This window comes from Rhinoraja longicauda, chromosome 17 (assembly GCF_053455715.1).
Source record: "Rhinoraja longicauda isolate Sanriku21f chromosome 17, sRhiLon1.1, whole genome shotgun sequence".
NCBI lineage: Eukaryota > Metazoa > Chordata > Chondrichthyes > Rajiformes > Arhynchobatidae > Rhinoraja > Rhinoraja longicauda.
Window position 1 is genome coordinate 17,961,082 of NC_135969.1, and position 27,944 is coordinate 17,989,025.

The 27,944-nt window shown below is 42.4% G+C and overlaps 1 protein-coding gene across 1 annotated transcript in view; it reads left to right on the forward strand.

The window, feature by feature from the left end:
• Positions 1-27,944, forward strand: part of LOC144601802 (coatomer subunit gamma-1) — a 64,045-nt gene that overhangs the window by 11,313 nt on the left and 24,788 nt on the right. The window contains exons 4-14 of the mRNA XM_078414235.1: positions 1,743-1,814; positions 3,211-3,290; positions 6,626-6,701; positions 7,747-7,839; positions 8,836-8,922; positions 10,546-10,703; positions 15,255-15,388; positions 17,460-17,527; positions 19,757-19,945; positions 21,408-21,503; positions 25,905-26,148. Coding sequence (XP_078270361.1) covers positions 1,743-1,814; positions 3,211-3,290; positions 6,626-6,701; positions 7,747-7,839; positions 8,836-8,922; positions 10,546-10,703; positions 15,255-15,388; positions 17,460-17,527; positions 19,757-19,945; positions 21,408-21,503; positions 25,905-26,148 — 1,297 coding nt within the window. The remainder of the gene's footprint in view (positions 1-1,742; positions 1,815-3,210; positions 3,291-6,625; positions 6,702-7,746; positions 7,840-8,835; positions 8,923-10,545; positions 10,704-15,254; positions 15,389-17,459; positions 17,528-19,756; positions 19,946-21,407; positions 21,504-25,904; positions 26,149-27,944) is intronic.

Genomic DNA, 27,944 nt, shown 5'->3' on the forward strand with positions numbered 1-27,944 from the left:
TGGAGAGAAAAATGTGGTTTCATCAAGTAAAACTTGCTGCAGGCAATCAGATATTAGCGCAGCCAACTTTAAACATCCCAGGCATTGCGAAAGAAATACAACATGCTAATTGATCGTTGTGCAAAGCTTATCCATAGTAGGGTCTTAATCTCACCAATAACTCAGGAACCCCCAATAAATTCTGTAGTAGATCCTTGTCCATGTTATTCTTTGGAGAGATTAGCTTGTTATATCATAATGTGTGGATATAAAGTGATGAGCTTTGTTTTGCGTAGTATACAGGCATGCATGGGTACAGTCAATCCATGTGCAAGTACAATAGACGGTGCAGAGAAAAATTAACAGTGGAAATTACAGCATTACAGCTGAGGAGAAAGTGCCGATGAAAACAAAGTTCAGTGGCACCAATGAGGTAGATTAGGAGATTGGGTCTACACCATTGCTTCATGAATGATCTGATAATAGCGGGGAAGACACTGTTCCTGAGTTTAGTGGTATGTGTTTTCAAGCTTTTATATCATTTGCCATGTGGGAGGGGTGAAAAGACCGTTGATTGGGGTGTAAGTCATGCTTGCTTATGTTGGCTGCTTTTGTGAGGTAGCATGGTGTAGGTGGAGTCGATTGGAGTTGGGGGTGGAAAGAATTGATGGATTGGAAGGGATCCACAACTCCCTGCAATTTCTTGTAGTCTTAGGTAGAGCAATTGTGAAAACCAAGTGTAATGCATCCCAATAGGATGCTTTCTGCAGGGCATCTATAGAAATAGGTAAGAATCGTTGGAGATGCCGAATTTCCTTAGTCTTCTGAGGAATTATAGGCGTAGGTATGCTCTCTTCGCTGTAATGTCAGTGTGGTCGGACCAGGTCGTTGGTATAAATTGTTGGTGATATTTATACCTAGGAACTTGAAGCTCTGGACCATCTCCATTTCAGCACTGTTGCTGCAAAATGTGGTGTGTTCTGCACCCCACTTTCTAAAGTTGATGCCGAGCAGTTTAATTTTGCTTTGGTCATCTAATTGAATCATTGCCCTTTTTACAGATGCTGCCTGACCTGCTGAGAGTTAACAGTATTTTTTTTCTTTCAGGTTTCCCAGACCCTCAGCTTTGTTTTTGAATGATGCATATATTGCCTGACCTTCAGCATGCTCTGTTCTTATTTTAAAAAGTGATAACTGATCAAAGACAATGAGTATAAGAAAATGACTGCAGATGCTGGTACAAATCGAAGGTATTTATTCACAAAATGCTGGAGTAACTCAGCAGGTCAGGCAGCAGGTCGAGACCCGAAACGTCGCCCATTCCTCCTCTCCCAAGATGCTGCCTGACCTGCTGAGTTACTCCAGCATTTTGTGAATAAAAGACAATGATGTAATTAATTGCACTTGGAAGTGAGCAAATGGAGTGATTTGTGTCCTTGAACAAGCTCCTCTCCGTGATTCTCCTTCCCCTCCAAGTGAGCGTGAGACTGAGATGAACGAGCGATCCCAACACTCACTACTTTACCAAACTCCTGCAGCGCCACGCAGCCTGGAATTTGACAAACAATGATTTTCCTCGATAGTTGGAAATACCACCAGGCTGAGCATATTTGTAAAATGCCGTCTTTTATTTAACCTAATGAGTATTTTATGTAGTGCTGTAACTGCAGAGTGCATAAATCTTGCACGCTCACCCAGTGATCTTGTTCTCGGATAATCTGTCATTGGAAGCAACGTAACTCAAGCTTTTATGTTGTTAACAGGGAGAGCACATGGGCTCGGTGGAGGCTACAGAAGCATTTTTTGCTATGACCAAACTCTTCCAGTCAAATGATGTAAGTATTAGTTGCCAGTATTACAGAGGTGCTCTGGTGCTTTTGAGTCTTCGCTTGTTTTTGTGACTATCCTGGAGAAAGTGCTGCAGGAGAAAATGAACATGCTTCAACTAAATGGATGAATGTACTTCACTTGCGATACTAAGAATTTCATACAACAGCAAGAATTTAATTGTTCTGTCTAGGACATCTGAAAATAAAAACACGACATTTAATCAGATTAATTCTATCACAAGATGTAAACCTGGACCTCCTCTTTCTCTCCCCCACTCCCCTTTTAATTTTTCCTCCCCCGACCGCTTTCTCCTGAACCCTGGCTGACCGTTCACTGGTTTCTTCCCCACCCCTTTTACCAAAACTCCTCATTAAGCTTTGCAGTTCTAGCTTTATAGTACTGCCCGACCCTTGCTATTACTATTAGTATATCCTTGCTCAAAGTATCTTTTCCAGGCTATTCTGTTGGATTGTATTTCTCACACTTCTCGTAAATGCATTCTAAATTTCAATCACCCATTTTGAGGCTTGACAGAAGTTTCTGACCGCACTGTTTATGACTTGGGTTGAGGTTTATTATTTTCGCATGTACCAAGGTACAGTGGAAAGTTTTATTTTGCATGCTATCCGAACAGGTCAGATATATACATAGATGCAACTATGGCCTTTAATGAAATCCATGGCAGTGAACGGATCTGGTAGAATAATTCCTGAATGTTGATTGTAGTACGATTTAACAGCCCCATTATTGTACTTCTGCATATTAGTAAATAGCATTAGAAAAAAAATATTTTTTGACCTTTCTTGCATGGAATTCTTGCGTCTTCCTTCATCCATTTTTTCCTCTCTATTTATACCTTGTGGATTATTACAGAGCCAAGGGAGCAGCTGGCAGGCAATGAGGCTTCAACAATTCTAATTCAGTGTAATGGAATGAGCTGCAGTTAACCCATTTGGCAGATAGAAGGCATCCTGCTGAGGACCTTGAAGCGACTGCCATTATTTAGCACTAAGACATCAGTAAGGTGTATTTTAGATCAGGATATGGGGTGGGTGTGGAAAATCATTCCTTTGGTGATGAGGGTGGTAACTGCCTTTGTCTAGATTGAGCCTCATTCAACAGCCTTGCTCATCATTTAGCCATTCGTGCATGCAAAGTGCTGCTGCGCTTGGCTTTGTGATAGGTACTGAGATGCGAAGCAATTTATTGTATGTGACTCACTTCCTAATAAGATGATAAATGCAGCTCTTTCTCCGAGATGAAATTTTCAAAATCAATTCAATGAGAAAAGTATGAGTACTGAATAATTTTCACATACAAATTTTCAAGTGATTACCGCTGAACCTTGTAGGCACAAAACATCAATGAATTACTCATTTATTTTCTTGCTGTCTCATTCAGCCCACTCTACGAAGGATGTGCTACCTGACGATTAAAGAAATGTCTACCATTGCTGAGGATGTCATCATTGTTACCAGCAGGTTAGTGTCCTGAGGTTGATAAAGGCGTTTTTTGTTTCCTGTGGGTTATTGGCAATTGTAATGATGGCTGTATTATCATATCATATCATATCATATATATACAGCCGGAAACAGGCCTTTTCGGCCCTCCAAGTCCGTGCCGCCCAGCGATCCCCGTATATTAACACTATCCTACACCCACTAGGGACAATTTTTACATTTACCCAGCCAATTAACCTACATACCTGTACGTCTTTGGAGTGTGGGAGGAAACCGAAGATCTCGGAGAAATCCTACATTGTAGTCGGAGACCCATGGGTGCCAGAATCAAAACGAAAGCTGGAAATGCTGCAACACGAGTTTCCAATTTTCCTTCTTCATTTCTAAATCTCCATCTGAAAGTTAACCAGCACATTAACACTATCCTATACACACCAGGGACAATTTACAATTTTACCAAAACCAATTAACCTACAAACCCGTTTGTCTTTGGTGTGTGGGTGGAAATTGGAGCTCCCAGAGAAAACCCACGCAGGTCACGGGGAGAGTGTATAAACTCTGTACAGACAGCACCTGTAGTCAGAATCGAACCCGGGTCTCTAGCGCTATAAGGCAGCAACTCTGCCGCTGCACTGCCCTGAGCTCCCCAGAGCAAGCTGAGGCCTTAAAGCTCATCACAGTGTGCTTCACAATCTTTAGGTTTTTAAACTCACACTTTAAAGAAAGCAAACACTAGAAATCAAGTAAACGCAAAAAGTACTGAAAAAACCTTAAGGCAGTATTATTGGAGAGCAGAGAAGAGTTAATGTTCTGCTGTCAGATTATCTACTTCTGATGGTTTGGGTATCCAGAGGGAAACAAGAACAAATGAGGTGAGGTTGCTTTACTTCAGTTAAGTTGTAGCCCAGAATAATTTATTTTGGCATGCAGGTTTTATTAATTTCCTTTTGGGATGTCACTTACATGGAAAGTACAATCCCTTCACCTTTGTTTTTTTTCCCTATTGGTGCAGCTTTATCAATTGCATCCATGATATATTTTAAAATCCACTCCTGATGAATGAATCTTTGCCAGATATTGATCCGCTCAGTCCCTTGGCCTACACGATCTCCCGGTTGCCAGACATTTTAACTCCCCTTCCCATTCCGACCTTTCTGTCCTGGGCCTCCTCAACTGTCAGGCTGAGGCCAGGTGCAAATTGAAGGAACAACACCTCATATTTCACGTGAGCAGCTTACAACCTAGCGGGATGAACATTGATTTCTCTAATTTCAAGCAACCCTTGCATTCCCCCCATCCCCCACCCTAGTTGTCCTACTAGTTCCACTGTTCGCATCCTTGTGTCCCTTTGTGACCTCTTCCCCAGCGAACAATGGGCCATTATGGACTCCATCCTAATTTGGTTATCTGTTGCCAGCCCTGCTTTGTTTTGGCCTTTTCTTATCCTCAGTTCCCTTTCCTATATTTTCAGTCAGAAGAAGGGTCCCGACCCAAAATGTCACCCATCCTTTTTCTCCAGAGATGCTGCCTGACCCGCTGAGTTACTCCAGCACTTTGTGTCTATCTTCAGTATATACCGGCATTTGCAGTTCCTTTCTACACATGGATCCATGTTAACCTGGTTGATAACGGTGGTTTAAATTGGGCTACTAGTGTGCCGCAAAGCTAGTAGAGCTCAAGTTGCCATTCAATTAACCATTCTAACCCGGTGTGACTTTAAGAACAACCACACCACAGTGGCACAGTTAGTAGAGCTGCTGCCTCACAGCACAGAGACCCAGGTTTGATCCTGACCTTGGGTGTTGTGTGGAGTTTGCACTTTCTTCATGTGACTGTGTGGGTTTCTTCCCACATCCAAAAAGGAGCCGTCTGCAGGTTTAATGGGTTCTGTAAGTTGCTCCTCGTGTATAAAGTGGGATAACATAGAACTAGTTGTGAACGGGAGATCAATGGTCAGCAAGCTAAAACTCTAATCAGCACAGTTCTTGCAATTTCCTGGCTATGATTGAAAGTTGACAGATACAGAGGAAGGACAGGATTAGGCTCAGATGTGATCTTTCTGCATTGAACAGTCTGACGGCATTTGCTGTTGTTCATTAAATTGTAAACTGTACTGTTTGTACAGTTTTGATTGGAAGAGATATCAGAATGAGGGACCCCTGCTGTTCTGCCATTTTGGAGCTCGACTTTTCGCCATTTAATATTCCAGCTTATAACAGATGCTGGAGCAGCAGCTCTAACGGGCACTATTGCAGTCAGCAAAGTGCAGGCATGGGAGGGATTCCAAACTTATCAGCTTGGCAATAAAGTTCCACATGTATGGTAATTTTGTCCTGATGTCTTGTAGCTTCAATTACATTGGGGGTTATGGGGAATAAATTACATTAGAAGTGCTATATTCCAACTGCAGACAATATGCTCTTCGCCAGCATGGGGTGTTAATAAGATACACTCTTCATCACAGAGCATACTGTCTTTATAGCAACTCTGATTTCATGTAATTCTTAACAATATTTATCTCCTGGTCCAATTATTTTTTGAATGCATGAAAGCAATTTCCGAACATTCATTAGGGAGATATCCTTCCAACAATTGTCATCCAGGTGTCAGCATGTTGAAAGGGAAGCGAACACCTTTTCTCTGCGTTGACGGATACTATTTTCAAAAAAAGACTATTGGAGCAGAGAGGTGGGGGATCGGTTTAAAATCTTACCCGGTTGTAAATGAAGTTGAAGTTGAGAATGTTGGAAAGGGTTGAGCTGGAATTGGAGAGTGCCTTTAGCTTTGGGTCAAACAAGATCTCTGGCAGTATTCTGGCCTCTGTGTAAGAAGATCAGGATTTCTGGAGACTTGAGAAAATTGAGACATTGGTACAATGCTGAGAGAGCGCTGTACTGGTGGAGATATTATCTCTAACCTGAGACATTTGCGCTGAGGGAGGATATAAAAACGAATTCCCGCAACACCATATTAAAGAGCAGGAAAGCTCCCCGCTGTACACTGGCGAATATTTATACCTCAATCAACATGACCACAATAGATTATCTATTCATTGGTATCATTGTTGAGGCTTTCACTGTCATGTTTCTTTGTAATAGCAAGGACTACAAAATAATTTGTAGGTTTTAATGTGCTGTGGGATGCGCTGCGGTTGTGAGGATGCCATTTGAATGAAGGCCCTTGATTTTTCTTGGTTTAAAGATTTGCATGAAGGAGATCTTGGGCAGGGGAAATATGAAGTGGCAGTTTAATGAGTGCATACTATCGTGAAAAGATGCTCTCCATTGCTGAATCGTTTTGTGTCATGTAGCCGAAATCTTGCTTCGGTTATTAAACAGTTCTTTTCCTTCTCACAGCCTGACAAAAGACATGACTGGCAAAGAAGACAATTATCGTGGACCTGCTGTGAGAGCACTGTGTAAAATTACTGATGTAAGTAATGCTCTCAAGAAAGGGTCTTGCAAACCATTTAAGTACATGGATATGATTTTAAAGAAAGACCACCCTGTATACTTTTATTTAATATATTACATATACACATACATCTATAAATACATTCATATACACATAAATGCACACACACACATAGGTATATCTGTGTGTGTGACAAATATATACATATACACGTGTGTATTTATGTATCTTGATGATACATTATGTTCATTATGATCTTGATTGTGCCAAGTTTTGATTTATATATATGTGTGTGTGTGTGTGTGTATGTATACATGTGTGTGCTGGTAATAACAGACCTATTTTGAGTAGAGCCAACCTGTTTTTGAGTGATGATGCTGCAAAAATGTTCAGAGATTGCTACTGAATATATAGCGAACATTGGTGCTATTGGAAATTGCCAAGCTTTTGCAATAAGGTAAAAATTCAGGAAAGTTAATGAGAGCTTCATCCTACATCTGTATTTGGTTGGGAATACTTGCCTGAGACCAACCCATGATTACTGCTGTACTAACATTTCCCACCATAGCTGAATGTACAGTTGCTTGTAATAGTGATGCAGTTTCCTCTCGGAGAATTTTTCCTGCATTTCCATGGATCTGTGAATCATGCCCATCATAACGTGCATTAAGGGAAGAAGAATCCCCACCCGCAATATCGTCAGACCATTGTCCTCCACAAGTGGTGTCTGATCCATTGAGTTCCGTAGCTCTTTGTTTTTTCTTAAATTTCCAGCATCTGCATTCTCTTGTATCTTCAGGTTTTGTTTTAATCTTTGTGGCTTGTGAATTCTAACATTTTGCCTTCTGATACATCAGTATGTTCTCAATGTATTCTTGCAAAGCTGATAGCTCTCTCCATGATGTACAGAAGCGATTCTATTGCATGTTGACTTTTTTTAGCCTCATTGGCCTATTGCTTCTCTGAGCTGTAAACTTGTCTGAACAGCTGCTGATTATAGTGACTTTTCTGAAGATCGTACTTCAGGTCTCATTCACCCGCTCTCTTGTTTGTTACTTGACAGAGCACCATGCTGCAAGCCATTGAACGATATATGAAGCAGGCAATAGTAGACAAAGTTCCCAGTGTCTCCAGTTCTGCATTGCTTTCTGCCCTGGTAAGTGGTGCTGCCTGCTGCACTCCGTTGAAAGGATGAATGCTTGTCACCCTGAGTATGTTGCGGTATTTTACAGATTCCTCTTTCATTTTATAAAGTTTTTATACCGCATTGTAGTAGTGTGGTTGTTACTGGGTTGCTAAATAGATGCTTAGATGAATGAGCAAGAGGTATCCCATAGTGCAGCTGGAAATTTTGATATTGAATTATAAAATTAATTTGGAATTAAATATCTCAAGTCAGTAAGTGACTGTGAAACTAATGAATTATTGTAAAAACCGTCAGGTTTGTAAATGTCCTTGAGTTATGGGATTAAGTGTGTTTTACGAACCAACAGGCTTCTACTCCAATTCATTGGTTTCACAGTCACCATAACTGACTTTAAGATTACATGTGACTCCAGATCCATTTAGAAATGTGGTTAACTCTTAACTTCCCTCTGAAAGGGCCAAGCAAGCCATTCATTCAAGGGTCGTAGAGTCTCACGGCATGGAAAAATGCCCAACTTGCCCATGCTGATCAAGATGCCCCATCTACACTAGTCCCACCTGCCCATGCTTGGCCCATATCCGTCTTAAACCTTTCCTATCCATGCACCTGTGCATATGTCTTTTAAATGTTATAGTACCTGCCTCAACTACCTCCTCTAGATATTAAGACATGCAGACCTCCCAACCCTTCCGAATTTGGCAGAAAGTTTCCGCTTCCTTATTTCATTTCCGCCACTCCGGTTTCGCCTCACATTTTTCCGCAAAACACATGCCTGGCCTCACCGCGTAGCCCCCTCATTAAAACCGGTCTGAAGAAGGGCCCGACCCAAAATGCCAATCCATGTTTTCCAGAGATGCTGCCTGACCTGTTGAGTTATTCCAGCACTTTGTGTTTTTATTCTGGAAAAAATGATAGTGCAGCACCACCAAACTCCTGAGTAATTTGAAGTAATAGTCGAGAGAAAATAGTTGGTCATTGATTAGCCTTTCCATTCATGTCTCACAGCATTTACTCAAGACTGGTTTTGATGTGGTTAAACGTTGGGTGAACGAAGCTCAAGAGGCAGCCTCCAGTGACAACATTATGGTGCAGGTAAATTAACTGGCTGTACAATGGTAAACAATGAAGCAATTTTTCCACAGTGGCTTGCCAGGTATCTGTACCTTCCAGTATTCCACTGAATTCTGTGTTGAATCCTCATCTCTGTGGAGATTTTCTTCATTTGGCAGTAATATATTAAAGTAAAGAGATTAGCGAAGTATTCTAAATTACTAGTTAATCCTCAACCAAAAGTTGTGTTCAATTCTTGGCACCGCAGCTGGAGAGGGCCAAAGGAGATTTACAATCGTGTCATAACGTATTTGTGTAGGGATGTAAGAAGGGCTGGGTACGGCATGTGATCCCAGAGTTTCCTTTAACATTTAGTAAGATTGTGGCTGATTTAGCTTTGCCCTTGGCTCCGCTTTCCACATAGGCTGTATTGTGTTTTTAAAGTCCAAACTAACCCAAGATGATTCATGGCTCCTGTCATCGTTAAATGTGACACAAGTGGTGAGGAATTTGTAGGATGGTTTGATCTAAGAGGTGGTACTTATTGAGTATCTTGAAAAAGAAATAGGGGAAAATTGGGGATGTTCAGTGTGGGATTTCCAGATCTTAGAGCCAAATAGAGAAACCTATATGAATGATGTCAAGCTGAATGAATTTGGCCATGATCTTTTGGGGGAAATGAAGGTTATGGGGTTATTAATCAAATTTATGAATGCTTCCAAAGATAGACACATAATGCTGAAGTAACTCAGCTGGACAGGCAGCATCTCTGGAGAGAAGTAATGGATGACGTTTTGGGTCGTGACCCTTCATCAGTTGAAGAGTCTGATGAAGGATCTTGACCCAAAATGTCACCCATTCCTTCTCTCCAGGGATGCTGGAGTAACTTAGTGGGATAGTCCTTCTCTCCTGGACTATCCCACTGTTACTCCAGCATTTTGTGTCTATCTTTGGTGTAAACCAGCATCTGCAGTTCCTTGCTACACATTATGAATGCTTCCAACAGGTTATGGTATTGTGATTGCATGGCATGGTTATCACCAAAAAGGCAAATGCTATTTGTCTTTTTGGTGATAATATTGAATCAATGCATTATCAACATGTTCAAGAAAACATTGGAAAAATTCTAATTGTACCCTAGAAAGAGTAGCAAGGAATTTTCTCTGGTTTCATGTAGCATATTCCTTCATCCGATTCCATTGACAACAACTTGACCTTGAAGGAAGATCTGCGAGGAGCAGCGCAATGGTGCAACTGTTAGAGTTGCTGCCTCTTAGTATCAGAGACCCAGGTTTAATCCTGACCTCAGGTTCTGCCCTTGTGGAGTTTGCATGTTCTCCCTCTGACTGCATGGGTTTCTTTCGGGTGCACCGGTTTCCTCACATCCCAATAATGTGCAGGTTTGTAGGTTAATTGGCCTCTGTAAATTTCCCCTAGTGTGTAGGGAGTGGATGCTAAAGTGGGTGAGATAGGACTAGTGTGAACAGGTGATCGATGGTCATCTTAGACTCAGTGGGCCGAAGGACCAATTTCCATGTTGTCTTTCAATCAATCAATCTATTGTTATATTTGCCTATTTAAAGAAAATGTGTAATTTCCTTCGTGAAGTCCCAAGGATGAGATGCACTGTGCAAGAGTGCTAGTTCTTCCTTTCATTTCTTCCAGTACCATGCTCTGGGTCTGCTGTACCACATCCGTAAAAATGACCGGCTCGCAGTCAGCAAGATGGTGACCAAGTTCTCGCGCCAGGGCCTGAAATCCCCGTTTGCCTACTGTATGATGATTCGTGTTGCTACCAAACTGCTGGAGGAAGATGACAACAGGTGAGCTCTCAATAGGGTTGCCTTCATTACAATTTTACCAAATTTTCCACTCTTATGGCTGACATTTGTTACGACGGATGGTATCTCTGATTGTATCAGGTGCTGGATAGTATGGAATAGGTGCCTTCCACCTACCATACTCTTTAGGTTCAAATCCAACTCCCATCTGGTGAGGAAATGTTTATTTTAATACTGGCACAACAATCTTGGGTGATAATTGATGAGAATACATAGGACACGGATTGAGAGATTTTAAATGTTAAGTGAATCAGGGGTTATGGGGTGAGTGGAGGAAGATGGCATTGAAGTAAAAGAACAGACGTGATCTTATTGAATTAATTGAGTAGCTTGCTCCTCCTGCTGTTTATCTTCATGTCTATTAAAAACAGGAGTTTAGGCTAATTTCAGATTATAAGAGTTCACAGCCATGGAGTAGGAATGTAACATAACTGGGCTGTGGCAGCGTTTTGTTGCAATTGAACCTCCTACCGCCCCTCTTCATCTCTCACGGTCAATATAAGTTTCTATTTTAGACACAATGCTATAGTAACAACGGGACAGACAGCATCTTTGGAGAGAAGGAATGGGTGACATTTTGGGTCGAGGCCCTTCTTCAGACACTGGTTGAGAGATTTTTGAGTCTGAAGCAGGGTCTTGACTCGAAATGTCACCCGTTCCTTTTCTCCAGAGGTGCTGCCTGTCCCGCTGAGTTACTCCAGTGTTTTGTGTCTATCTTTGGTGTAAACCAGCATCGACAGCTCTTTCCTACACAACTTTCTATTTTCTTGTGTTTATCTAGTTATGTTGTAAATATATCTATGCTATTTGTCTCATCTACTATGTGCGGTAGAAGTCCCTCATTCTCAACACTCCTTGTGTAAAGAATACAGCACTCAATGCACTACCATTCAGCGTTAAGTTGGCAGGCTCTTTCTGAAAGATAGCTTGAACACTGATAGAATTTGTGGGGGGGGAAAAACTAATGCTGGTGGAGTGGCTCTCACTTGCAAATCTAGCATTTATTGCCCATCTCTAGTTGTTCTTGAGAAATAGGTGGAGGATTATCTTTGAAACACTGGGAGGTGTGTACATTAGCTGAATCTCTTTTGAAATATCCACTGAGAAAATATGGAGGTTTGCTCTGCAAAATCCATGTTTACCTCAGGCAGGACAAAGCTTAACACCAGTGGAAAGTGAAAAGTACCCTTGTTCGTTGTAAACATTTTGTGTTCCTTGTGATTGTAAAATGCACAAAAAAGTCTCGAAGAGCTGTATGATAATTTGTATTCCCTGTTGGGTGGGGATGGTAGATTTTGGAAGTGGTGGCATAAAAAAATAGAAATCGGCATTCTCTCCTTTCAGTCTGTTCTACCAGTCACGTGGCGTTGTACCATGCTTGTTGCTTAGCTTCATGCATTTTTCTTGGCTCTGCATCCTTAGCAAAAACTCACTCGTAAAATGGTTGATTAATGTGATATCTTGCCTCTTTCAGTGGGAGAATGTTTCTAACTTACATTACCTTTCGTATATGGGTCCCTGCTTTGCTCGTGAATGGACTGACTTGATTATTTTTTCTGAGTCATCTGCCTACACTTTTTCTGAGTCATCTGCCTACTACACCTCCCAAACAGAACAATATCTGCACTGTATTCAGTAAGTGGCATTATCAAAGCGGTAGATTTGCTGCCCGAGATTTGCTGCTAGATTATGACGCCAGAGACCCAGGTTTGATCTTGCCTACGGGTGCAGTTTGTACAGAGTTTGTACATTCTCCCTGTGACTGCGTGGGTTTGCTCCAGCACTCCAAAAGCCTACAGATTTGTAGGTTAATTGGCTTTTTAGTAAAATTGTAAATTGTCCTTAATGTTCAGGATAGTGCTAATGTATGTGGTGATCGCTGTTCGGTGTGGACTCGGTGGGCCGAAGGGCCTGTTTCTGCTTTGAGTCTCTCAAGTCTAAAGTAAAGTTTAAAGTAGTTAAGCCTATGGATAAGATGGACCTTGGGTTTGGTGTCTGCTGTTAAATTGTCCACAGTTAAATTGATCACAGTGCTTCAGTAAAAAGTCAGCTATTGAACTAGTTCTAGTGAACCTGGCTATGGAACCATGCCGCAGTTAAATAGTGTGCACTGACTGTCGAGGTTCACATATGCTGGGTTTAGAAAGGCACAAGAGGGGGCTGGCAGCTGTGAAACCATATGTCACCAAAGTGTTGGCGTCTTTGGGGAGGTGGGGAAGAAAATTAGCAAAAATAAATTTGTGTGGAGAAATTGTGGTTTTTGTGGTCAGGAGATTGACACAAATTGAGCAAGATTATGTTGGGCAAGATTCTTGTCTAACACATGAATTACAGCTTCAGATTGCCATGTAGTAGCTACATTACTTCATGACATGACCACAGTTCCAAAGGGAATAATACGATATCATCCAAAATTTATTGCTCTCAATTCCTCATCCAACCTGTTATCCAAGATCCCTTAGGATGCACAGCAAGTGTCCTCCGCAATCTGTTTTCCCCTCATTATTCAGTGTTTTATCTTTTGAAAACAGACTTAATCATTTATAAAGATACCTGTTGGAGCAGACTAGCTGCGAAACAAGGTTGCAACTTTCCAATGTATGGAGTGACCGAGGGGCATAAAAACAAGCTCTAATGTTGTTAGAGCTTAGTCATCAAACTGAAAGATCATGGTCACCCCCTTCCGCAACACCCCTTTGTTTTAAATCTGCATGTCAGTATATGCCCCAGTCTTTAAAAATACACTACCTAAGTGGGAGATGTAGAGGTTTTGATCTCTGGACCCTGCTTAGATTTTGATTTTGGCTGTTATCACAAAGTAGTTCCTACAGCCATGGTACAGTGTAGTGGAAGGAACTTCGAGCTAGTCAAACCTCAAGAAAGCAGAGAGAGAATCTAATGATATTAAAAAAGAGATAGCATTGGGTATTTTTTTTTTAAAAGACATGGAATTCTGGAGTAACTAGGTCGGTCATGCAGCATCTCTGGAAAACATCGATAGGTGTCATTTGGTCTTTCATTTTCATTTATGTGTTTTTCTTTGGTCAAAGCTTCACCTATCGATGATTTCCAGAGATGCTGCCTGATCCAGCGTGTTGTGTCTTTGTTTGGTAAACCAGCACCTGCAGTTTCTTGTTATTAGTTTTTTTAATTACATTTCTACATTGTATTCTTTTTTGAAAGTTGACCGTTACAGGAAGAACTAATGAATGAGCATAGCTATTATGCCAGGCAGAACTGAAATTTATTTAGTGTTTCAGATTTTGCATTAAATTCAGCAGTAACATACAAACTGGAAAGAACATGATGTTTAATTTACTGTTAGTGGTCAGCAATGTGGCACACATTTGTTCTAATGGCCAAGGATGTTTGCCATTGCCCCAAGAGAAAAGATTTGCTGCCTTTCATCCACCTGCCTGTGTCTCCCAACACCCCACCACTCTCCCCACCTCACATGGCCGCATCTGCCCGTCACCTCTCGTTCGCAATCCACCAATAACTAACTGACGTCTGTCTCGCCCTTCCCACTCTTTGTAGTGGATCATCTCTTTCCATTCTCAGTCCTGATGGAGTGTTTCGACCCAGATCGACAAATCCTTCTCCCCCTTCACCCCCACAGATGCTGTTTGGCCCACTGATTGTAACTCCAGATTCCAGCATTTGCTGTCTCCAGTGTTAACATCCCTACCCGAATGGCCACCTGGAATGTGTAAAACCTAAACCTAATTATTTATGGTATGAGAAGGTTTATAGTAGCAGATGCTACCCATTATTATTTTTGCTCAGGAAAGGTTAATAATATGGATGTTTCGCAGAGACTTAAGATAGACACAATGTTGGAGTAACTCAGCGGGTCAGGCAGCATCTCAGAATAAAAAGGATGGGTTCGCAGAGACTTCTTGTGTTGGAAGATGGAAGCATTTGGAGAAAATTGGTAGTGTAGTATATTCATTAGTTACAATACTGAACCCGAATAACAAATATATGGAAGCAATGTTGAAAAGAACTGGCGTCAAAAGTATGGTATACCTTGACTCGGGAAAAAACGACACTGACATTTAAGTGGGTAGCGAATGAAAGAGAGTAAATGACTGTAAATGTCATTTCAATGTAAAGTACTGGAGATCATTAAAGGCCGGGTAGAAAGTGCAGACAATGTGCTTCACAGCATTTATTTATCTAAAGGTAAAAGTTGTTACGAATCCTTAAGATGTCCCAGTGACACAGGCTTTGTTAATATTCAACATAGCATTGCGTTTAGTGCATCCGTGAGGAAGCAGAATTTGGACACTGCAATGACATTGCAAGTCTTCATCTGGAATACATGTGGGACATGTGTTGCTGCAGCTGCCGCTTTTTTTCTTTTAAACCTTCTTTAAATCCTCAGTCTTAGTCAGTACTTCTCTTTATTTGTGCTGTGCAGAGGAGACATTTTCAGTCCTGGAATCCAGATATACCGTGTAGAAGGCTTGACTTGTGACCGACAGGTTTGCAAGAACCGCAGGGAGGTAATAGGTTGTTTTGTTCTCTCAGCCGTGACAGCCCTTTGTTTGACTTCATTGAGAACTGCATGAGGAACAAGCATGAGATGGTGGTCTATGAAGCAGCCTCTGCCATTGTCAATCTGCCAAACTGTACGGCCAAAGAACTGGCACCTGCTGTCTCTGGTAAGTGTATGAAAGCAAAGAAAGTGGTTTGAATAAATAATGTGCAGAAGGGTGAATCACTTCAAAAACTTTCTCTTTGCTTGCTCAGGTTGAAATGTTCTTATTTTTAATTAATGAACAGCAATCCAGAGACTGAGGCTAATGATTCAGAGACAGGAAGACAAATCCCAACATGACAGCAGAGTATGTTTAATTTAGTCGATTAAATAATCTGGATTAAATATAGTATCAATAATGGTGACCAGGGCGGTTATTGTAATAAACCCTGTGGTTCTTTAATGGCCTTATGGGAAGAAAATCTGCAAGTTCGCTCTTTCCGGTCTTTCAATGATTCCAGATCCATAGCACTCTTAACTGCTTCAAATAAATCCACAAGGCACTTGGTTCAACAGTAATTAGGTGTTGTCAGTGAATACTGGCCTTGTCTATGAAAGTATAATGAAAACAGAGAGAGAGTGTAAGGTCAGATCTCACCAGCAGGAGAGGCACACACCCCACCACACTGAATTCTTTAAATGTACACTTTCTTTATGAATCATTAGGAACAGAAATAGTGGGAGTTGTCTGCAACCCACAAACACAGTCAATGGCCAAGAGATAAGCATAATGGGTGTGGGCTGATACGACAGAGGTGTAGGATTGTTGTGGATTCACAGGGAACTGCAGATGCTGGAATCTTCAGCAAAACTCAGTGCTGGAGTAACTCAGCAGTTCATATCATATCATATCATATATCTACAGCCGGAAACAGGCCTTTTCGGCCCTCCAAGTCCGTGCCGCCCAGTGATCCCCGTACATTAACACTATCCTACACCCACTAGGGACAATTTTTACATTTACCCAGCCAATTAACCTACATACCTGTACGTCTTTGGAGTGTGGGAGGAAACCGAAGATCTCGGAGAAAACCCACGCAGGTCACGGGGAGAACGTACAAACTCCTTACAGTGCAGCACCCGTAGTCAGGATCGAACCTGTGTCTCCGGCGCTGCATTCGCTGTAAAGCAGCAACTCTACCGCTGTGCTACCGTGGCAGCTCTTTAGACTTTAGATATACAGCACGGCAACAGGCCCCTCAGCCCACTGTCTCTGCGGCGACCAGCCATCATCCCGTACACTGACACTATCCTACACACTGAGGACAATTTAGAATTCTACCAAAGCCAATTAACCTACAAACCTGTACATCTTTGGAGTGTGGGAGGAAACCTGAGCACCCGGAGAAAATCCACAGTCACAGAGAGAACGTGCAAACTCCATACAGACAGCACCCTTGTCAAGATCAAACCCGGTTCTGTGGCACTGTAAGGCAGTAGCTCTACCGTTACGCCACTGTGCCTCCCTCTGGAGGGAATGGATAGGCAACATTTCAGGTTAGGGCCCTTTGGACTGTAGTGGGGGAGGGGGGGTCTGGAAAAGGGAGGTGGGGGTAGGACAAATGCTGGCAAGTAATAGATGGATACAAGTGAGGCCCAGATGGGTGGAGTAGGTGACAACGGCTAGAGATGAAACGGAGACAAGTAAGGAGAGAAGAGGTGCGAAATGCAAAGCAAGAGGGAGATATATAGATAGAAGGGCTCAAAAAGCTGGAGTAATTCAGCAGGACAGACAGTATCTCTGGAGAGAAGGAATGGGTGACGTTTTGGGTTGAGGCCCTTCAGACTGAAAGTCACGGGAATGGGAAACGAGAGATATAGAAGATGATAAAGAACAATGAATGAAAGATATGCAAAAAAGTAACGATGATAAAGCTGTTTGTTGGGTAAAAACGAGAAGTTGGTGTGACTTGGTTGGGGGTGGGATAGAGAAAGAGGGAATGCTGGGGCTACCTGAAGTTAGAGAAATCAATAGTCATACCACTGGGCTGTAAGCAGCCCAAGCGAAATATGAGATGCTGTTCCTCCTAAAATGGAATAGAGGGAGTTGGGGGTGGGAGATGAGTAGGAAGGAGGGGAAAGAGCAGGATGACTGAGGGGGGAGAGTGAGAAAATTAGTGCGTAACTGGGGTGAGGGGGGGGGGGGGGGTATTGTGTAAAGTTGGAGAATTCAATGCTGCTTTTTCTCCCTGCAGTGCTGCAGTTGTTCTGTAGTTCACCGAAGGCGGCCCTGCGGTATGCAGCAGTCAGGACACTCAACAAGGTAAGAGGTTTCAAGGCTGACACTAAGGTTTTGCATTTTTCCAGTAAATCTTTATGCCATGGGGATGATACTGGGGATTGGAAACTTCAGTTGTGGGGCACAGGGAACTTAACAGTAGATTTCAGGTATAGAGTTTGATAAATGGGTTTTTTCTGCTCTGGAATAGGTGGTGTTTTTAAACTTGACACAGACAGTGTATTTGGTTTATCTACTTGGTGCATTTTCTGTACTGATTGTCAGAGCACTGAATGGTTTCCCACAGAGAATAATTGAAGCAGAAACTATTGCATCTTTTATGAGAAGAGTAGGTAAACATTTGATGATGCAGGGAGAGAGCGTGGCCGTGAGATTAGTTCTGGATTGCTGTTGCAATGAAGCACAATGTGGTGACTGGCCTCCTGCATTGTAATCTTTTGTAACTGCTTATACTTTATCGCAATGCAGAATATTGAATGGCGTAAAATTATATTCTGAAACCCGAGGCTCAAAACATCCTCTTCAAATAAAGAACTTTTATTTCAAGAGCATTTTTGGTTTGCAAACTTATGAAACTCCAACGCATTCTGCACCAGTGAATTTTTGAAGCATAAAAGGGCTGGAATAACTCAGCAGGTCATGCAGCACCCCTGGAGAACATGGGTAGGTGACATATCAGGTTGAGACCCTTCTTTAGACTTTGTGTCGAGACCCTTTTCCAGTCTGAAGAAGGGTCTCAACCTGAAACGTCATTTGTCCATGTTCTCCAGGGATGCTGCCTGACCCGCTGAGTTACTCCAACACTTTGTGTCCTTTTATGTATTAACCTGCATCTGCAGTTCTTTGTTCCTAATTTTTGAAGCATGGTCACTGTACTAATGTTGAAGGTAACCAGTTTGCGCATAGCAAACTGCCACTGATCTAATTCAAGGAGACCAAGGGTGTGGGAGTCATCCTGTTTTCTTTGTTCCACTGTTCATTGAGGTGAAGGCTGGCCTGGATATCATTCAATCACCTTATCCTATATTCCATAATAGCTTTGGTTAGTGAAAACTTGTCTGTTCCCGATTTAAAATTAGCAATTAAAATGCACTCATTTGCACTCTTCATTAACATAGTCGCTAAAATATTAAATACGAATTGTCTCGTTAATGCAAACAACTACAAGTATCAGGAGACAAATGCCAATGCCTTTCCCTCCTCTGCACCAAATTCCGCACACTTAAGTTCTCAACTTTGTTTCAGAAGTACTTCTTTGGAGACTATTTGTTAAGAAACTCAGTAGATTTGGCCATCAATCTCGAGAGTCTAGAAGATTGGGAAGTATTTAATTGCAACCTATCACATATTCAGAGAATTTGACAGGTAGATCCTAAAGGTCCTTCTGGCAGGAGAATTGCCCACACTTTCAACTTGAATTACCAAAAAGGACATGGGCAACAGGAGCAATGAAGCAACATCGCCACCATCTTCCCCTCCAAAGTTATATACTAACCTGACTTAGAAATATAGCAGGAGTTCTTCATTGTTGCAGAGACGGCAAACAGGAATAATTATTGGAATAACATAGAACTGCAGATGCTGGTTTATACCAAAGATAGACACAAAATGCTGGAGTAACTCAGCGGGTCAGGCGGCATCTGAACAAGGGTCCCGAACCAAAACATCACCTGTCCATTTTCTCCAGAGATGTTGCTACCTGCTGAGGTACTCCAGCATTTTGTGTCTATCTTTGGAATAAATATTGGCTTTGCCAGTGAGATTCACATCCCAGAAATGAGTAATAAAGGATTGTGGGGTTTGGCAGTAAAGAACAAAGATGGGGAGAAGTGTTTTTATTTGGATTTTCCCCCACCCCCTCATCTGTGGATGCTCAGATATTGGGATTATATAAGAATGGGAGAGATTTTAGGTGAATAATGGAATCTTGGGATATAAGGACAAAGGAGGAACGTGAAGTAAATATACCAAATTGGGATCATGTGGAACTAGAATGAACTAGTGATCGATAGTCGGTGTGGACTCAGTGGGCCTAGTTCCATGCTATCTCTTTCAATTAATCAATACAAGTTCAGTCACGATGTTGAATGGTGGAATGATTTCCGAAGACTGTGTGGCTTACTTCTGCTCCTAGTGTTTTTCACGTATCTGGAATATTTCCTGCCAATTTTTGTTCTGTCAGAGAGGAGCGTTTGCGATGCTGCACTGTCAGTAGTGAATGATTTTTAACACGCCCATGCCACTTATTTCCAGGTGGCAATGAAGCATCCCTCGGCTGTGACGGCTTGCAATCTGGACCTGGAAAACCTGGTGACAGACTCAAACCGCAGCATTGCCACCCTTGCAATCACCACATTGCTGAAGACCGGAAGTGAGAGCAGCATTGACCGTCTCATGAAGCAGATCTCCTCCTTCATGTCTGAAATTTCAGATGAGTTTAAGGTAAGCAAGCCCATTTCTCCCTTTTGTGACAGAATGGCGCCTTTTCCCCTATTGCTTCCAGAAAAGGAAATGTCGCCTATCCATTCCCTCCACAAATGTTGCCTGACCGGCTGAGTTACTCCAGCATTTTGTGTTTTGATCTAGTTTCCAGCATCTGCAGTTCAATATGGCTTTGTTGTTTCTGTTTGAATAAAATTCAGTACACACAGCAGTTCATTTAGCCCAGTTGGGAATGTCGTGGTTTATCCACCACATTAAGAGCAAAGCAGATTGTGGGGTGACCTGATCGAAGCATACAAGGCATAGATGGCGTCAAGGGTCAAAATCTTTATCATGGTAGGGTTGTCAAAACAAGCGGTTGTAATTTACAGTAGAAATAAAAGTTTCAAAGGGGATTTGGGGGGAGATTTCTTTTTACACAGTGAGTGGTTGATATCTGGAGACAGCAGCCTGAGGAAGTGGTGAAATCTGGTCCATTACTATATTTTAAGAAGCATTGAAGCAGACACTTACGTGGTAACGCCTTAGAAGGAAATGGTCTAACTGTGGGTTAATAGGATTGGTTTGGATGGCCTTAAATGTCTGTTTAGATGTAATGAGCTGAATGGTCCATTTCTGTGCCGTATCTCTGATTATATAAGCCACCCCACAACTAGTCCTGTTGACATAACCTTTTTCTTCCTTTCTCTGTTATTTTACCAGAGTGTATTGTAATTGCTGACTTTGTCTTCGAGAACACTGACCTGCATCCCTTTAAAAGAAAGTGCAGATTAAAATTTTTATTAAAAATTCAAAGAAGTATTGCTGTAGCACAAAGGAGGCCAATCAGCCATGTAGACTATTCCATTTCCAGCAGAGTAGTTATAGTGTCTCATTTCCCTGTTATTTCTTCTTTACTCTTCAAATTAATATCCCCCCCCCCCCCCCCTTCCCCCAGACTACTTGTACAATTCTCATATGAAAGGACTACAGCAATTGTGTTCGTTTGGTGGAGTTACAGCTCAGTTGCAGGAGAGGAGCTTGAACTTTCTGACCCGGGCGAGACCACAAGGTTAACATTGAGCCACACCAGATCTTGTTCATTACATTGCCCATTGCAATAACAGGCCTGATGGTACAGGAGGAGGCTTGATCTCTGGCCTTACTGTGGGATGTCAAGAGATATCTTGATTTGTCTTATCTTCTACACTCACCCCCATGTACGTGTACATCATACAAGGATAAAGTCTGGATGCAGACAATGTTGAATTATAAATAGAGGTTAGCAACTCAAAGTGTCAGCACTGCTTCTTCCCCACAGATCAGTCAACTTGCCGAGCGAACATCAAGCATTTTCTATTTTTATTTCACTTTTTTTGCATTGTAGTAGTTGTGCTAAATACTTTAGATCTGATTGAAAGGAAGTAGTGATTGGAGGGTCTTTGCTCAGCTGGTGTGTGATGTTGTTCTGTTGCTTGTTTAGGTGGTGGTGGTGCAGGCCATCAGTGCCCTGTGTCAGAAGTACCCGCGGAAGCACTCCGTGATGATGAATTTCCTGTTCACCATGCTGCGAGAAGAGGTATGTGAACATGGAAAATAAATACTTTATTGTTTTAAATAATTACTTTATTTTTAATTGACTTTGAAGAACAGGAGTCAAAAATACATTGTGAGACGTGTTTCAGAGATAATGCGTGGAAACAAGCCCTTCGGCCCACCGAGTCCACACTGATCAGCAATCATTCGTACACTAGTTCTATCCTACACACTAAGGACAATTTACAGAGGCCAATTAACCTACAGACCTGCACGTCTTTGTAATGTGGGACGAAAACGTAGCACCAGGAGAAAACCCATGCGGTCACATGGAGAACATACAAACTGCGTACAGACAGCACCTGTAGTCAGGATCGATCCCAGGTCTCTGGCGTTAGGCAGCAACTCCACCGCTATGCCACCCCCTCCACTATTTTCCCACGTAAGAGGCAGGCTAACCACCTCCCTTGGCATTACCATTACCAAGATCTTGCCCATCAATATCTCGGCATCACCGATGACCAGAAGAAGGGTCCCGATCTGTAGTGTCGCCTGTCCATTTCCTCCAAAGATACTGCCTCACCTGCTGAATTTCTCCAGGACTCTGTTCACTCAAGAATCTGCTGTTCCTTGTGTCAACCAAATGTTTTACTATATCAGCCACATGGTTTCCATGGTTACCAGTGCAGTTCAGAGGGCTTTGTATCCTGTGGTGAGTGTCACCTGCTAACTCCCAAACCTTTTCCATCATGTACAAGGCATAAATCAAGGGTCGATGAATGCTTTTTACTTGCCTAAATGAGTTGGCGCAACTGACAGAGCTGTTGCCTTACAGCGGCAGAGACCCGAGCTTGATTCTGACTTGGGGTTCTGTCTGTGTGGAGTTTGCAAATTCTTCCTGTATCTGCATGGGTTTCTGCCGGCTGCTCTGGCTTCCTCCCACATCCCAGAGACATACAGTTCTGCAAGTTAATTGGCCTCTAAATTTCCCCTAATGTGTAGGGAGTGGATGAGAAAGTGGGATAACATGGAACTAGTGTGAATAGGTGATCAGTGGTTGGCGAGAACTCGATGGGCCGAAGGGCCTGCTTCCATTTTGTGTCCTTAAACTCTAAAGCTCTGAACATACCGTGGACCTGATGCCCTCCAAGGACATGCAGGCCACCTGAGATTTAATTTGCTACCATAAACATTCTCTCTCCCTCTCCATAGCCGGTACTTTATTGCTGCATTCAACAAAATGCAGTGCAGCATTGTGTCACAGATTCTTCTTCATCTTCCAACCCAACAACCTCTGCTGCCAGGTCAAGGGCAGCAGGTGCATCATTATGCCACTACCTGCAAGTCCCCTTCCATGTCGCACACCACTGTGACTTGGAAATAAATCATTGCTGCTCTATTATTGCTGAGCTGGAGTCCAGGGGGAGGCCCAGCACTGATGAAGCAGCATTGTGCAAGCACCTTCACCACAAGGAGTTCCGCCTTCCAAGGTGACTTGCTGTCACCTTTCCAAAGGCAATTAAGGATGTTGATCTTGCCAGCAGCATTCACGTCCTGTAGGTGAAATTTTTTTTTTTTAAAAGAACTACTTTGATAACCACCTAGATAAGGTCTGAACTAAAATGAGTTATTACTGAATCGTAGCAAATATGCAACAGGGAAGAACTGTTTGGTTCATTGTGTGAGCACTGTTTTAAAAAAAGAGCTATCCAACCGTGTCCACCTTCCAGCACAGGATTCTTAGCCCTATTAGTCATAGGTTTTCAAGTAGTCATTCAGGTATTGTTTAAATATGATGAGGGTTTTTCCCCTGCATCACCTTCCTAGACCCTATCAACCTCTGGAAGAAAAATACTTTTTCATCCCACTTCAGTTCTTCTACCAATTACTTTAGATCTATGCCCTTAGATTTTGTCCCCTCGTCTAAGAGAGTTAGTTCCTTCCTTTTTATTTATATAGGCCCTTGCATCCAATGCATTTTAATTGTCACCCCACAGCTTATTCTCTTCCAAAGTAGACAGCTTTAGCTTATCGAATCTTTTCTTGTAGCTACAATCTCCTCCTGTGCACCTTCTCGCTGCAGTGACATATTTCCTCACATAAATGCACGCCCTACTCAAGCTGTGTCCTAACTGATACTGTGGATAGTTCAGCATCTATGGAGAGGGAACCAGGGTTGAGGTTTGAGATCATTGTCCCATCGGCAGAACTGGAAAAGTGAACATATACATTTTTCTGAAGAAATGTCTCGAAGGTCTGAAGAAGGGTCTCAACCTGAAACGTCACCTATTCCTTTTCTCCAAAGTTGCTGTCTGAGCCGCTGAGTTATTCCAGCATTTTGTTGTCTATCTTCTGTTTAAACCAGCATCTGCAGTTCCTTCCCACGCAAATACATTTTTACGTTTCACACGGGGGGAGGGATTGAGAAGAAATGACTGCCAGACCAATGTCAGGCAGACAGACCGCGTGAATTTCCTCTAGGTGCTCCGGATTCGTACCACATCGAAAGACGTGTGGGTTCACAGGTTAATTGGCTTCTTTAAATTGCCCCAGTGCATGCGAAAGTGGGGTAATATAGAACTAGTGTGAATGGGTGATTGATGGTCGGCATGGACCTGGCGGGCTGAGGACCCAGTTTCCATGCTGTATCACTAAAACTAAAAACAGAAAGAAAAAAAAAATTGAAGCAGAAAAAACTCTACAACAAAGTCAAACATAATGTAAGTGCAGGAGTAGGCTGTTTAGGTTTGAACCAGTCATGGGTCCTTCTGTGGACCTTCCTCCAACTTGTTCCTTGATATCAGTGAGTAGCAACCTTTTTTAGCAAGTTCTTTCCCTTTTCAAATATAACATGAAAGGCATTTAAAACGTTTAAAACTGGATCGTAACTATTTATTGTGTATAATGGGCGTTCCTTGCATCATCTCTGGTTACTTTGCTTTAGACTTTAGAGATACAGCGTGGAAACAGGCCTTTCGACCCACTGAGTCCACGCTTACCAGTAATCACCCATATACTAAATCTATCCTACACCCTAGGGATATTTTACAGAAGACAATTAATCTACAAATCTGCATGTCTTTGGAATGTGAAAAACCGGAACGCCCGGTGAAAACCCAAGCAGGTCACAGGCAGAACGTACAAACTCCGTACAGACAGCACCCATCGTCAGGATCAAACCCGGGTCTCTGTCACTGTAAGGCAGCAATTCTACCACTGTGCCACTCTATGCTGTTCTTCTTCAAATCACCTTCAACCCGTGCCCTTTCGCCTTGTGCCAATAGAAACTGTTTTTCTTACAAACTTCATCTTGAATACTTAATCTTGCAACCTTCACTGCTTCTGCTTAGGGTTCAACCTAACACTAGTCTGTCTGTGCAACCAAACAGAATTGTGCCTGGGAACATTTCAGTAATTTTTTAACGTCACCTTTTGAGGCATTGGGTGTCCTTGCAACTTGCATTATATAGAACTGGGCAGAATATACTTCAGTTGTGCTTGGAGCGTAGTTTTATAGATGTGTATTATAGCTTTCTTGGGAGACACCTTTCATCGGCATTCAATTTATGGTCAGTGTATTGCAGAAGAATGCACAGCTGCTGTGTATGTAAGATGTGGCTCTGGGCATATCTATGACTTTTGTTTCTGGTGATTTCCTGATCTTAGCCTATTTGTCGCAAGGTTGTGTGAGGCTTTGCCAAGAGTGGAAAACCCCTCAGGAAAATGCATGAAACTGGAAGGCATATTTGCTGGTTCTTGCATCCTGTGCCTTGAGTAAAACATTGTTGGCAGAAGGCTGCTGATAATTGCTGGTTCTCAAAGAACTTAAGGGAGAAACAGTTGTAACAAGTTAATAAGACTTTTAGGGTGAAGTTGCCCCTTCTAATAATTAACACAGTGCTTTGTTAGTAATATGTGAAATTCTTCTCTCTACTATTTGAGAAGGAATTTTAGATAACTTAAATTAGTGACCGAGAAATTGAATGTACCTCATGATGAGGCTAAATATTTGTAAAGTAAGAATTTACAAATGGGATTAGGATCGCTCTCCATTCAAAGAGCCAACACTGGCATGACAGGACAAATTACATTTTTATATAATTATTTGATTGTAATATCCCATTGTCCCTCGTCGTTAGGTGTATTTTAAATATATAGCAGAACATGGTGCTTGAAAAACAGACAAGCAAAATTATCCTGTGCCTTCAATGGTACAGCATTCCAGTTTATTTTGTACACAAAACAGTTTAGTACTCCCAGAGAAGTTTTACAAAATATAAATCAGTCTCCCTGTGCAACTCCTCCCAGCTTAGCTCGATTAAATAAATCAACTGGGGATTGGACTTGATGTGGAAATGTTCACAAGACCTTTTGACACATGAGCAATGGGAATCCCAGACTGTGTACACATTCTGACTTCTGTTTTCTCCTCCATTTCTCCCAGGGTGGCTTTGAGTACAAGCGTGCCATTGTGGAATGCATCATCTGTATCATCGAGGATAACCCAGAGAGCAAAGAGACCGGCCTGGCTCACCTCTGTGAATTTATCGAGGACTGCGAGTTTACCGTCCTGGCCACTCGCATCCTTCACCTGCTCGGGAGAGAAGGGGCCAGGACTCCCAATCCCTCCAAGTACATTCGGTTCATCTATAACCGGGTTATTCTGGAGAATGAAGAGGTGCGGGCAGGTGAGTCCCTCTTTGTGTTGACTCCAATCACTATTGTGTGCATCAATGTTTTGTTGTAGAGTGTTCGATCGGGTGAATATTAAGCAGCAAAGGGGATGGGGAATGAAACAAGGATGGGGTTAGCAGTTGAGAAGGCAGGTTAGTGTTTAAAGAATGAGAAAATTAATGAGGCCAAGTGCTCTGGGAAAGAAATTACTTATCTGCCTTTAGCTGTTTTTAACTTGATATGTCAGACTTCATTTAAACTTTATTTTAACTGTATAAACACTTTCATTCCTGCTGTTAATTACCAAGATTAATTTACTCTGCACCTTGTGTATTAAGACCAGATTTCAAATTTACGAGTGTAAAGTGGTTTGTCTTCACATCTCTACAGTAATTCATGTTAGGATGTATAAAGTATCGCTTTCATGATAACGCTGTGCAGGAAATTTCAGGCCATTGACTTACAGTGCAGGAATGGCAGCGCAGGTCAAACCCATAATTGACTAACATTTTGAAAGGGAGACCCTGGGGTGGTGTTCTCGTGTTCATGATGCTTTGGTTCTGACTCTGTAGTTGACTAATTTAAATCAGGAAGACAGTCAAACCAAGCTTACCAACTCGCTGCACTGCATCATACCGATGTTGCATATCACACATACGATGTACAATTAGACAATAGACAATAGGTGCAGGAATAGGCCATTCGGCCCTTCGAGCCAGGGGTAACTCTGAGCAGCGAACTACCCTGGCCTTCGATCTTTTTACAATGCAGAGCCACAGCAGAAGGAGTTATTGCTTTAATTTAGTTTAGACATACAGTGTGGAATCAGGCCCCTCAGCCCACACCGACCAGCGATCAAACCCCCCCCCCCCCAACACTAGTTCTACCAGACACACAAGGGATGATTTACAGAAGCCAATAAGCCAATTAACCTACAAACCCGTACATCTTTCTAGTGTGGGAGGAAACCTGGAGAAAACACCCACAGTCACGGGGAGAATGCACAAACTCGGTACAGGTAGCACCCATAGTCAGGATCGAACCTGGGCCTCTGTGGCTGTGAGGCAGCAGCTCTACCTCTGCACCACTGTGTGAGGTTATTCACTTTGGAAGTAAGAATAGAAGGGCAGATTATTATCTGAATGGTGTCAAGTTAGGAAGAGGGATGTTCAACGAGATCTGGGTGTCCTAGTGCATCAGTCACTGAAAGGAAGCATGCAGGTACAGCAGGCAGTGAAGAAAGCCAATGGAATGTTGGCCTTCTTAACAAGAGGAGTTGAGTATAGGAGCAAAGAGGTCCTTCTACAGTTGTACCGGGCACTGGTGAGACCACACCTGGAGTACTGTGTGCAGTTTTGGTCTCCAAATTTGAGGAAGGATATTCTTGCTATTGAGGGCGTGCAGCGTAGGTTCACTAGGTTAATTCCCGGAATGGCGGGACTGTCGTATGTTGAAAGGCTGGAGCAATTAGGCTTGTATACACTGGAATATAGAAGGATGAGGGGGGATCTTATTGAAACATATAAGATAATTAGGGGATTGGACACATTAGAGGCAGGAAACATGTTCCCAATGTTGTGGGAGTCCAGAACAAGGGGCCACAGTTTAAGAATAAGGGGTAGGCCATTTAGAACGGAGATGAGGAAGAACTTTTTCAGTCAGAGAGTGGTGAAGGTGTGGAATTCTCTGCCTCAGAAGGCAGTGGAGGCCAGTTCGTTGGATGCTTTCAAGAGAGCTGGATAGAGCTCTTAAGGATAGCGGAGTGAGGGGGTATGGGGAGAAGGCAGGAACAGGGTACTGATTGAGAGTG